Below are 13964 nucleotides of genomic sequence, written 5' to 3'. Positions count from 1 at the left end.
CAACTGCAGAAATTATACTAATTGTGCACACTATACAAAGTCTGCCTCTTTTGTATCCCCATTTTACAAGTGACCAAATACTGCCAATCAGGGTGTCACCATGGTAACAGGCCAGCCTACTCCCTGTATCTAAGGAAGAGGGGGGTTGTGTGCGTGTGTAATGCTAACAGCTGAACCCCCTCTCCCTCCCATCTGTGTCAGCCCTTCTCCTATTCCCCGCTAGGGTAATGGGAGTGGTGACGGCATCAAGCTAAAGTCAAACACCGGGTGAAGAAGGAAAGAATGAAGTGGGGGGAGGGGCAAAAGAGGTGCCTGTAACAATGGGGGGTTGGGGGGGAGGCACTTGGCCTCTGGTTCTGCACTGTACTAGTCACTGGAGTCTGGGATAGTGCCCACTCAGGGACTGACACACTTGGCGCCTTCGTGATACACTGACACACTGAGATCCCCAGCGTTACACACACACGGCCACAAGAGACAATTGTGTGAAACAAAATATCTCCTCTATGCAAATCAGGTGTGTCCGAAAGACACTAACGGCCAGTCTCTGTCCCAGGCCATTTCTGGGCAGGTGACTGTACAAAGAACACATTCGGACATCGCCAATGCAAAAGAAAAAGTGCACTTAGAGCCAATGTAACATTTCAGCAGTGGGTCTGTGTCATGGTTCCTGCAGCATCTGAGTCGGGTCAGGGAAGGTCGTGGAAGTTCATGGGAGGACAACAGGCTCCACACTCGCTCCACGTGAACATGGAGCACCAGCTACGCCGACGCTGAAGGACAGGCGCAGCTGGGACACAGAGCCCTGGGGCGCGCCGACACTCTCCACAGCACAGTCCTCAACCGTGGTGCACATCAGCAGGTCCTGCTACGCAGCATCTTTAAATGCTCCTGTCAGCTGCCACCAAGTCCACCTCCCTCAGATAAAGCCCCTTGACCTTGTGCCTTGCCATGATGAGACACTGACCCATTATCTGTGCATGTACTTTTGACCCGTTGTCACCAGTGCTTTCTGACTCTTGAGACTTATCCCAATGGCAAAATGCGCAGGAGTGAAGCGACTGAAAAACAGTTGGACTACCGCTTGTGACAAGAATACACTTCCTGTCAACACTTCAAAGTCCATAGGTGCGACTGGCTGAAAGGATCAAACACTTTGCATCGCGACGGCCACAAGTGGTTTACATCTGACATACAACAGCCAGAGCAACAGTTTGGTCACACAAACACACACCGCTTCATGCTATGCCACTTTCAGGCCACAATCACATGAGTTACATGTTGAATTACATGTTGCCTGTTGAGAATTGCATGCTGCCAGACACAACGCTACTGTTTGGTGGCAAACACAGGGCATTTCGGCTTTGAAAGCACAACGACACCCATGCCACAAACCCAGCATCAGTTACCAAAAGCCAGACAACGCGAAACTTCCTGGTATCATGGCCCTCTATTCTGCCAGCAGCAGAATCCTTTATTTATCAGAGCAACTGCTCTGCTCCCTTTCTTCTCGGCCACCCACACGCCGACGGAGCCGAACGCGTCTGGCAGCCAGAGGAGGAAGTCTCCTCAATAACAGAAGATAAAGCTCTTCACGCCCTACTCGTGTCTCGCAGTCCAAGTCAAAGGGGAGGAACAGGAGGAGGGAAGAATTATTCATTAAGGGGACGAGTCTTGCTGGATTGAGCTCACAGGACTCTGTGGCTGCCCGCTCTCTGGGACAGCAGCTGCAACTTAAAGGAACCGCATACCGGGACGAGCTGGGCAGCCCGATGGAAATCCAGTACACTCCTCCTAACCAACAGCATATGCAAAACTGAGAATCAAACTTCCAGAAGTTAGCATACCTGCACAGGACATGACATGCTGAATGCACTGCTGGGACCCCCTTGCCCCCCACTCGCCGTCCTGCAGTGAACTTCAGACAGTCAACCACTGGAAGCTGAGTCAGACTTCAGTCTATTAATAAAAACCATCTGGGCCGAGGTCTCACCAAACAGTGATGCCGGTAAATTGAGAGCTCATACAGGCCATAAAAATAAAATGGGCCAATCAAAAGAAAGAAGACATAGACTAAGGACAGACACACACAAGAATATGTGGTACCACAATACTTTATCTGGATGGGGCTTATGGAAACTAAAGAGAAAGAACCGCAGCTAACTGTTTGGGACTTCACTTATTCTTCAGATACCTCCTCCAAGGAAAGGTTTGCTCAAGTACATGGATGTGCTGTGCTTGGAGGATCAGAACTCCAAAGCCTGAAGCAGGAAAACCACGAATGCTCAGTGAACTGGACTAAGGAGGCTGTTTGAAGCATCCCTCAAATGACTTTCTTCAGCATCAGGACCTTTTCACATCTGAAACATCAATGTGATCATCGTTTCTTGGGTAGCATCTCCCTTGTCTAGAACAGCACACACTTACAGGAGCACCAACTAAGACACATTTGAAATGACATTACTGGAAACAATTCCTGCTTAAGTTGTTGTTTTCAGACAAAAACAAAAAAGGTCAAGCATAGAATTTCCAAAGCAAATCCTAGATAACCACTACATTCCTGAAGCGACCACAAAGTGATGCCCCGTGACAGAGCAGCTCGAAGCTTCTTACTTAAAAGTTTGAAGCTATCGAAAGCCTCCACTCTTGATAGTTTAAACTCATTCACTTATACTGCTGACTCAAGACCCCTGCTGCCATGAAACACCTACCGGTAACTTATGAGGGTCAGCCTCGCACTAAATATGGGTGGTTTGAACAGACTTTGAGTTTATGGTCAGGAAATTCCATGTTGACAAACACGTCACAGTAGAGTGTTGCATTTACAGTAGAAGCACTTCCTTTTGGTGGAGAGTCAGAGACAAGGAGGGAAAGAGAAAGACAGAAAGCACTTATAAAATGTTTAATGTGCTTTCATGACAAAAGTGACTGTGTCAGCATGGATAGCATGAGTGAAACCCAGCGGGGGGTGGGGGGGGCCACAATGGGGGACAGAGCAGGGTTGGGGGGGGGGTTTGTTTGTCTGCCAGGAGATATGGGACAGTCAGGGCTGAACTAGCGCTTGGTCACGCAGGTACAGCGTTTGCTGCACAATAACATGTTTTGCTTCTACTTGCGTCATCAATAGAAAGGGAGAAGGGAGGGCAGTAACGGACAAAAAAACCTCACCGTTCCTGAAATATGGCCGACACTCCTAAAGCAGATTTATCAGTTCACGTCCACACCAGAGGAAATTTTTTAACTGAGGTATAGATTTTTGGAGAGACTGAAAGATGCCTGGAAAAGTCCTTATGTCAAGTAAAGCTTAGGAAGAACCGGTCTGGATTTACCATTTAAGACTCATGTACACTTCAAAACATTCTCATGGGGACCACAATCTGAAGCTCCAGCTTTAATTTTTTTTTTTTGTTTTTTTTGTTTTTAAATAATACATAATAGGGATAATGCAAAATAGGGCGCTACCCTGCAAACCTAGTTAAAAGCAATTATTCGTAAATGCTACTGTCCACAGACTGCATTAATGTATTGGCATAATTTGAGAGGAAAGCCAGTCACTGATATGATTATTTAATCATAAAATTACTGATAATATAAGCCACAGTCCATTGTCATCATCTGAACAAGGGACTTTTTGCAGATGAAGAGTAGATGTGTGTAAATTTACAGGGCTGTCATAGTTTGCATATCACTGAAAACCAAGTGTACCACAACAACAAATAAGTTTCACCTTTAGACTGAGCTTTACTGCGTGCTTCACTAATAGGAAGGGTTCACAGGGGTGGGTTAAAGGTCAGCATGCATTGTGGTGGGACAGAGGGGTTTATGTGAATTCATCTGCAATACACTCCCAGCACTCCTACTCACTCTGTAAGGCCAAATTCGAATTACTTGTGTCGTGGGTGTGTGTGTGTGTACGTCCCTCATTCCCCAACCTAAGGACAGGGGACCCCGTTCCGACTTAAATCTTCTCTTATTACAGATTAAACGTGTAAAACATATACTGTGATACTTGTTCTCAGCATGCTACCATATTCCTCATAATAGTAAAATGTACAGCATAAGTCGTACATATAAAAATATCCATCTCATTTGTCCACAAGACTATTAAACGTGGCCCTGAAAGTCTCACATGTATACACCACAGCTATGGGAAAACCATGCCAATAAATATAAATAGACAGCAGTAAAGCTGGATGGATACACCGATATAAATAACACTGGAGCAGTAAATGAAAACTAATTAATAAGGAGATAGAAGAAACGTCACCAGTACTGGGTACACAAAGGCCACTTTCCCTATTTGAAAAATTTTACACACTAACCAGATACAAGATGACTTCAAATTACAACTGACAATTACAGCAGAACTTTGACCAACAACTACTTTGCTGAACTGACATTACTTTGAAGTAATAAAGGGAAGCACAAAAAAGTTATCCAAACTAAGCATGAACATTTACCATATTCCAACAAAGTGACCCTATGATAAAGCATAATAAAAAAAATAATTTTTGCAATTTCTACCCATACCATTTTGGTCACATATAAACTGGCGCCATTTACCGCGGATGATGTTTCTGTGAGTATGGCAACATCGCACTTGGTCAAATTTGCCCGTTCAGATTAGCGGGCAGATAAAAGATTTGTGCCTGTCCTCATTTTAACCAAAAGCAGACATCAAGTCAACTGACTGGGGATTTTCTCAGAAGTTGTTTCCCTTCTGTGATGGAGCAGTGACATGAAGACTCTCTCCAAAGAGCCAACAGACTGGGCAGGGCACAGACAGGGAGTCTCCCAGAGCACTAACGCAATCCAATTTGGGGCTTAGAGGGCCAAGTCTATAATAAATGCTACTGAACTTGTAGGCACACTTTTCTTTGCTGCTCACAATACCAGCATATGTAACAACATTCATTTTTGTCTGAAGCAAGAAGACCTGGGGAACCCTGACCTTCACCAAGAGGCGAACCTGCAGTGGGGTCCCTGGATGCTCAAAGTTGGCATAAAAGATTGTGAACTTTCTAAAAAATTTTTTTAAAAATCCAAAAAAAAAAAAAAAAAAAAAAAAAAAAAAAAAAAAAAAATCAGCATACTGAAAAAAATCAGTGTTTGTCATCAATGTCTACTTGATCACATTCTGGGGCATGTTCAAAAATTACTTTGAATAGTTTAATGAAGCAAACATAAACCTGAGATGTAAGCAAATGCTATGACACTACCAGAGTGAAGTAGAAACGACTAGGGATTTTCCTTTCTCTCCTTGCCTACTCACAAACTTCCGCCCATTGAATCCCTGCGGCACATCCTCAAGCTGCTTCCTGAGGTGCTGCAGAACTTGACCTACACTAAACAACAAAGTGTGGCTTCATTAAATATAATGCAGAGGTGTCTTCTCACTGAAGAACCAATACGGTGGCACCTCAGTGAATACTGGCTTGTGGATGTTGATATGAGCCTCTGCCTGTGAGACCCCAACACCCTTTTGGTGCAGCTCCTGTAGACTGATGAGTCCTACCAGAGGCTTTGGGGGTGACACACTGATACGAATTCTTCTCAAAATCACAAAGCAGAACGGAATATCTAAGCTCACAGTGCAACCCTTAACCAGCTGTGGTGGTGTCACTGATGTTCTCAAGCTTCACTGTATGAAACATGTTTGCTGTGAAAACTTGACAAAAACATGCTAGTTTGAGTGCACAAGTCTGTGTGGGAATACTATTCCCACCATTGTTTAACTGAACTGTTCAGAACAATTGTGGGAAAAAGGTGGTATAATACCACAGCATCTGAGGTGTTAAAGAATCAACCTATTGATGTCCTGTGCCTGAAAAAAGCTCCTGCAATATAGCAATTTAACCTTGAACCTTAAGTAACATGCAAGAAGCTGCTTTGCAATCATTAATTAAAATGACCCAAAATTTAATAAACATTGGGGGTTGTATTCTGGACCCAAATTAAGCCCAGACTAAATTTGCTTTTGATATCGATTCATCACTGGAAACCCTTTATATGACAGGATAAAGGGAAAAAAAATCTTTCATAACTTAAGGTTGGTCATTTTCTTTGCCTCTATTCCAAACTATTCCTTCAAAACCAATCAAAGTCAATTTAAGAATCCATGTATTGTTTTTTTAATCCCAATTTTCTTTCAAAAGAGAAGATAAACTTAAGCATTTCCCACACTTCTACAAATATCAAATGAAACATTCCAGTCACATGATGGCTTCTGTACTTACAGCTAGATCAAAATGTACTTTAAATAATAATAAAAAAAAGTTAATTTTAAACCACTACCCACTGTTTGGTAAAGATGAGGTAGAACCTCAAACCAAGACAAGGTGGTTTGCCAAAGGCTGTTCACTTGTGAGATTCTGCTATTTAGTGCACAATGACGGGATAATACTCCAACTTGATCAAAAGAATGGCCAGGTTTTTCCCTAACTGTCTCACTGTCCTCTCTTTCAATCCATAATACACCATTGCTATAGTGTAACACACTCATTGGTGAGGCGATACGCAAGGTTGCAATGACAAAACATCAACATAGCTGTCAATATGCAAACTCTTATTCGAGAAGGAAGGATGAACACAGCCTTTACTAACATTGCCAAGTCACACACAAGTTTACATGCAAGCAATTTGTAAAGAAAAGAGAAATGTTAAAAATTCCACTGCAATCAAAATGAAAATAAAGCGTTAAGTTTTCCAAGGTGACCCAACTGTAAAGCAGAACAGCTTACTAAACCCTACAGTAATAAAAACCCACCTTCCAAATGATACACAAACAAGTTAAACAATTCTTATTGTAAGAGGTTCAAAGTTCCTATATCTTATTAGGTGTGTCCCACAAGGGTAGTTTTATTCACAATTTGACGAGTTAGTCTGAAATCAGAGGCTTGCGTAAAGACTTAGGAATTCCACAGACCTCTAATGAAGTCTAAATAGATTTTACAGTTTAGCCAAATGCGGTGCTGCTTTTGCAGAATGAGATATTAAAATGTTTCACATGCAAGAAACCGAGGAGTAACTGAAGACAAACTGAAGAGAGGTTGCTCATCGCATCCGTCTGTTGTAGTCTGAACCAAACTTTCTAATTGTAAGAGTGACTGAAATCTGACGTGGGCTTAAAGCTCATACTAACTTCGTGACGGTTTCCGGAGCAGATGAGACTGTGGTAGGTACCGACTCTGATCCGGGTTGCCAATCCAGGACTCGGTCGGTAAATTTGCAACCATTCTGTTAGAAGGCTGTGGCTTCTCCTCCACGGTTGAAGTGATCACCATCGGAAACTCTTGTGTTGGGCAGTGGCGTCCCAAAAACTGAGCAAAAAACAGAAAAGGAGGGAAAAAAAACCCCTAGAAGAAAAGCCCACAAAATGCCTTCCGAAAAAGTTTTGTTTTAATCAAGTAATGATAATCCTTGCCAGCAATCTTCATAGACTCTGATCCAGCAACGTACATCCAACAGCTAATCAACTCAAGTTGAAACTGGAAAGGCAGATGGACAAGTCTGAGTTTTGTCTCACAAAAAATATTTCTTGATTAACAACACAATCCTGAAGCGAAAGACAGAAGGAGCCGGTAAAAGAAAAGGCACCATAAACTTGTTTCCAAAAAGGTCCACTTCTGTCCTTGGTATTATTCCCTTTGTTACAGTTTACTTTTATCTAAGGCAATAAACTGGGTTTCAGGCAACAACGCTTAGACGTAAAAATATATTATGCTTATCTAAACTATGAAATATATTTCCATATATTTTATATATATAGATATTTTTGTCTATAAGATATACTCTATATTCATAGGGATGAAATTATTTGGTTACTTGAGTTATCACAGGCATGAGCTCATGCATTACTGTCCAATGATAGAGAAAGGTTTCCTTCGGGCCAAGAAGCACAGTTGCTGTCAGTCTACAGGCGAGGGGGGCGTGGGGGGGGAGGGGGGCTGTTCAGCAGAGACCTTCGCAGTCACCGAACCCCCTCTCGATTCCCCAGTCCGGACAGTCCAGCAGCTGATGACAGAAATGAAGCTAAACCTGGAAGTGTTGGTGGGCTGGGAGGGGGGTCTCAGTTTCCAACTTACAACATTTACCCCATCACTCTCTTCTAAAAATAGTAGCAGCGCAGATTAAAATCCGTATATGTATCCTAAGGGTAACGAATGGGGCAAAAAATAACCGTGAGCGATGGTGCGCGGACGTTGTTTATCCCAAGGTGCTGCAGCAGTCAGTCCGCGAAGCCACAGTAGGTGTTCAGACAGAAAAACGCTCCTTCCGATCCGTCCTCCTCCGACACACACACGCACCAAAGACAATCGGAGCGAGCCCTTCCCCCTTCACCGGCCCGTGTGCACAGGTCCACTGGTGGCCTTTGGGCTCGAGCTCCCAGCTCCGCTGACAACGTCGAGAGACGAAGAAAGAGGAAACGGACACGTGCACACAAAAACACAATGCAAAGTGCTGCAGTGCAAGTGTACTTTCAGGCACAAAAATTTATCCGGAGCTGAATGTTAGGCGGGCACGCGCCAGAAGTCCACGAAATACCACTGAAAAATTAAAGCACCGACGGCTGATTCACGGTAAAAGGACAGAAGCGCTTGCTTTTACTTTGCATTGATTAGGCGACGATGCCTCGAAGTGTGTGTGTGCGGAGCGCACGCCCCTGCCGATCGGGTTGGTGGAAGCCGAACGACACAGCAATGTGTTGCATTTCAACGTCTACCGAAATAAGAGGCGCCGATCAACTTGCTCTCTGTGCTGGATACTTCTTCCTTTTTCAGTGGATCGACAGAGAAGTGTTCACTTTAAGAAGGGGGAAAAAAAATAATAACTGACTGGGTAACTCCCGCTGTTGTCCCGCATCAACGTTGTAGCAATCGCTCACAAAAGGCCGCTTTTGCGCATCTTCTCGGGGAGGGAAACAAAGAAAGAATAATTTTAACGAGTTCCGCCGCGGACACACGAGAAAGGTGCAGTGGAAAAACGGCGTTTCCGGCTCGGAGTAAACAAAGCTGGCGGCTTCACTCCAATGACTCCATGCCGTTCAGTTGATCCTCCGCAGTTCGTTCCTCCGGGCGGCGGGGTGAAGCAGCTCCAGCCCGAGCTGCCCGGCTCCTCCTCGTCCGAGCGCCACTCCCCGCTCGTATTCCTCCTGCACTCTTTCTCCGTCGACCAAGATATTTATTTCTCCGCCGAGACAGTTTCCTCCTGGAACAGCTTTACCTCATATTGGCCGCTGTGCCCGATTTCTCCCCCTGTTAGCTGCCGTCTCTGGCCGGCTCCGGATCCACACCCAGCGATGGGGACTGTTCCAACGTGCATCCTGGAGCGGGGGAGCCGGAGACTCGCACTTCGGGGAGGAGGAGATCTCGCGCTTGACGCAGCTCCCTCGCATTAATATTTAAACTCGCACTGGCATGCTATCAGATGTTTCGTGGAGCGGTATGACACAGACAAGGCAGAACTTACAGCTGTTTATCGCCATTTATTTAAAACAAGGAAGTGTGACACACGTTGGGTAACAGGTAGGAGTGTTTTCAAGTCCCTCACAACGTTGCTACCCCCTTCCTAGAGTAGTTGCGCCACCGGACTGCTCCTCTCCATTTATAGTAACCCGGCAGATATATATACTGTGTATATATAGACTTAAGACTACACCGAAGGCGCGACCCCGATTGCGCGTCCTCATGCTTTCATGACCCCCCCCAGTATACACAGGCCTCATGAAAGCTGCAAGAAATTCTCCAACGTATGGGGGCTGCTACTGTGTCTACAAGTGAAACAGTGTCATTGAAATAATCGCAGTGAAACATAGCATTTCAAGCTAACTCGTGACACTCAACCGATCAAACTGAAGAGCACATATACTCAGGGAGAGTATGCCATAAAGAAGTGAAAATTGAAAATATGGGAAAAACAGCTTTTGAAATGAGAATACTAGGTGATACACATTTTCCTGAATAGAGCGCACCCTAAGAACTGAAGTCTGTTCTTATAAGTCCCCTTTCCTCTGGTACAGGTTTCCCTTGGCAGCATATGCCCTTTAAATAATATTAACTTTTCTGTGCTAAAGCGCGCACACGAGCTTTCCTCCGGTCGCTTCCCTCACTCCTGCCTCCATCCCCTCCTCTCTCCAACGCGCGTTCCTGGATCATGAACACCACCCACCCCCTGTACGCGCGATCTCAGACGCTGTTGCTATCCGACGCAACGGCAGCTTGCGCGCGATTGGTCAAACGAGCCCCGTTCGGAGTCCTTGGATTGGTTAGATGGGCCGAGTGGGCGGAGAAACGAGAGGCGGCCGTCCTGTCCCCTGCTCTCGCCATCGTTTCCAAACGCAACACAGAGGCACAATGACGTGCCCGCGGAAATGGTGAAGACCTCAGGTAGATAACCGAGGGGTTGGAGGGGGGGGAGGGGTAGAGGAGGGGGTAGTTATTGATTCCACAGCACTGTCATTCCCTCCAAAGTCTAAAACTTACAAGATCAGTGATTGCACAACTCTGTAAATGTCCTAAGTTATACGCATAAAAAGACGACGGAATATTATTAAGATGACAGAAGCCAGTATCTGTGCACATGTAATGTATACATTTACTTTCGACAGTATAGAGTATTTTACTTTGCACTCCGACAAAGTGTGACCTGAACTTTACGGCTTATATCGGAAACATCATCAGTCCGAATGTGACAGAGCTCATGGATGAAACTTAATACTGCATTCTCACGAATACACACTGAACAAATCTCTGGGTCACCCAAGTTGTCCTGGCAGTACCTAATTTTTAAGAAAATCGGTCTAGCTTCAATTTATTACAACTGATATACTTATAAATCTGTATCACAGAAAGAATTGTCCTTACTAAACGAAGAATACCAAACTCCTTTTATCGGTATAGTCCAAGGAAGTTAAAGAAAATGCATACATAATAAGTGACAACAGAAATTATCAATGGACTGCGATTGCATGTTTGAACGATGCAGTAACTACCCAAGATGAACACACGTCAGTCTGAGTCAAAGCGGTTAAATTAAAACGGAGGACTTTTTATCTAAATCATTGACCGTCGTGTTTTAAGCATTTCCGTATGGAACCAAAAAAAGTTTTTTTAGTTGTGGGTCACATCAGTTCGTAACCTATGACCCAATTAGTTTTATTAACCATGTATATCGGCGCTTTTCCCTAAACTGACAACACCAAAGGGAAAAAGCGGCAGCAAATTATTACACAGCACACTTCCTGTACTGCGATGCTGGGGTTGCGTCTCTTGCTAGGGGAAAGAAGAAGAAGAAGAAGAAGGAAAAAAAAAAAAAAAAAACACCGAGGTGAAGTAATGCTGTAATAATCTTGCGCCTGCCGTTTTGGAAAGACTGAATATGTTCAGCGGCACACGTAGAACCGAAGCAGCATCAGCTCTCATGGCGAATGCCAGCTGAGACTTTCAGTGCAGTTCAATTCGGTTTATTCGTTTATTTCAACCTTAAAGTGGAGCCACTAGACAAGTATGGGAGGTGGTACAAAACGAGGTTAACCATGCCGTCATTCCTCTACGACTGTCAGTTCGTGCGCATTTCCCCCAAGAAGAAAGAAGTCAATCATGTACTTCACTGCTGAACAGAATTCTTCATGTCGTCAGAGGGTAATACTGTGCGCGCGCGCGTGTGTGTGTATATTATATATATATATATATATTATATAGTGTGTGGTGTGTGTACCCAACCTTCGTATTTGCTTGAAACTTGTCTAATGGCTTCACCCTGTTCCCAAGAGTTGTGCCCATCCTCCCCCCTCTGCACTTTCCCACTTCAAATCAGAGAGTACACTGGAGATGGAACAATGAGGCAGAAACACATTCCGATTGCGTATTGCAGGTCAAAGGGCTCATTTGGGGGTGGGGGTGAACAACCTTTCTGTGGGACACACTAAAACATCATACTATTTTCATGCCCGACAAACAATTAAACAGAGAAGAAACTTGCGCCTTGACAGCAGCATCAATTTAAAAATGCATTACAACTTAAATGTTTCAAATAGCGGATTTCTGACATAGTCCCCCCGTTTATCTCGGTAAAATGGTCAAGAGTTCGCGTTACTCAGTAGACCTTGAACCACTAAGACTCCAAAATGCGCCCTGGCTTTCTAGGTATGGCGATTTAAAAAATGGCATCGAATTTACCAGGGGCTCCATTTTAACTGTGAATAAGAACTGATAACAACGCACATGTCACCCCTAATCCTATTTTTTCAGCCTACTTCGTTACTTTTTGGTGGAAGGACATCTTACTTGACCGGTATACCCTGAACCTGCGCACTTTCAGCATAGTCAGTACTTCAAAAATAGTAACAAACGAACACATATAAATACATACATTTGACTTGTACAAGCTAATACATCTGTGAATGAGAATCGTCATTTCGTATAAGACACCACACAGTTCGTGTCCATTGTCATTTAATTATATGGGCTGCACAGGAATACATATACAGATGAATGTATACATGTGTATGCGAGCTGGTTCTCGGGAGGGAATGTGACTCGGTTCCAATAAATCACGTTTGCAAAGCACCCAGACACCCGAGATTAAAAACGCAAGGCGAAGATTCCGGGACTCACGTGCCTTGCAGCAAAATTCCACCCGGCAACTACACACTGTACCATGGCAACAGGCCTGCCATTGGTCTCGACAGCGTTTTGAAATGACCAATGGGAGGGCCGGCAGCGGGTGATGCGTGTTGCTAGGTAAACATGATGCAGTGGGAAGATACGGTAGTCGAACTCGGCTGAAAAAAGATAGCGAGCGCAAGAGGAACGGAGGGGTAACACAGCGGCGAATTACAATTACACTGCGGGAAGGTTGCTGGTGTTGTATTACAGTACCGTTTTTTTTTTTTTTTTTTAAAGGTTACTAAATGTTTACACCACGAGCTTTCATTTTCTGTACTTTCCACGCTGTCACTGATATTAATTACACTATTTTTCTCAAGCCAAGCCGAAGCAAATTAAAACTATCAGTGCACTTTTGCTAACTAGCATGCTTCGGAGGGGGGGGGCGGGGAGGTATCACGTGCGCTGTGCTGCTCTGCTATATTTTCAACCTTCTTATCTATGGGCAGAATATCCAAATATATATCATAGCTCCCATAGCCAACACTTTCCATTGGCAATGTGCCTGTTCACCGACAGGGAAAACTTGACAACTAAATAAGGTTACATAGCACAGCCTGACCTGGCGGTCCCAGAATTTCTGAAACGGGCTTCAAACGTGTTTGCAAGCTAGCACATCTCCCTTTCTCTATATATCCAATAGGAACCATAACTCATAAAGCTCAGGAATCTCTCTCTGAAGCAATAAAGTTAATCGCAAAATAACTTGGTAAGTTAATTGGGAGGGTTGATCCAACGATTCAAGTACAGTGCCCCAATGGCCTGCTCACACACAATGAATGGAGAATCATGGATTCAGTCTGCTACAACAAGACACACACACACACACACACACACACACACACACTCTTCAAACTATATGACTGGCATGTCCAGGTATTGCTTAGCAAAGTCACACTAAATGCAAATGTGATTCTCTATATGACCTCTAACATCCCATCAATGCCATCATGTTCATAGCAAGTCTCCATGCTAACAAACAGTACACATATTAACAAATGTATTTAGCACAGTGAAAAACAATCTCACTAGACATCTTGAATTCAGTATTTTAAAAAAAAAAAAACTACAGGCCACAGCCACTCATTCATCCTCCCACCTTCAGTTAGCATGTATCCAGTCAGGGTTACAACATTTTGGAACCTAACCCCAGAAGCTAAGGTCTGAGATGGACTACATGCTAGATGGGATGCCATCCCGTTAAGAGTTCATTCACCCATACACACGGTAATGCACTGATGCCAATTTAAAAGCCACCAAGCACATCTTTACAGTTTGTGAAGAAACCAAACTTCCTGG

General features: G+C 44.2%; 1 protein-coding gene across 4 annotated transcripts in view; it reads right to left on the bottom strand.

Moving 5' to 3' along the window:
- The window catches only part of dyrk1b (dual-specificity tyrosine-(Y)-phosphorylation regulated kinase 1B), a 38689-nt gene that overhangs the window by 9801 nt on the left and 14924 nt on the right, over positions 1-13964 (bottom strand). The window contains exon 1 of one of the 4 annotated variants that reach the window (XM_029259951.1): positions 7142-9522. The exons of 1 other annotated variant lie outside the window; for it this stretch is intronic. In XM_029259951.1, the coding sequence (XP_029115784.1) occupies positions 7142-7283 (142 nt within the window). In that variant the 5' untranslated portion in view covers positions 7284-9522. Of the gene's footprint in view, positions 1-1847; positions 1919-7141; positions 9523-13964 lie in introns of those variants that run through there. 2 more of the 4 variants (XM_029259952.1, XM_029259953.1) reach the window with 2 other exon arrangements.

Source organism: Scleropages formosus, chromosome 18 (genome assembly GCF_900964775.1).
Source record: "Scleropages formosus chromosome 18, fSclFor1.1, whole genome shotgun sequence".
In the NCBI taxonomy this organism is placed as follows: Eukaryota; Metazoa; Chordata; class Actinopteri; order Osteoglossiformes; family Osteoglossidae; genus Scleropages; species Scleropages formosus.
Note: the sequence above shows the minus strand (reverse complement) of the source record. Positions and strands in the feature narration are given on the sequence as shown.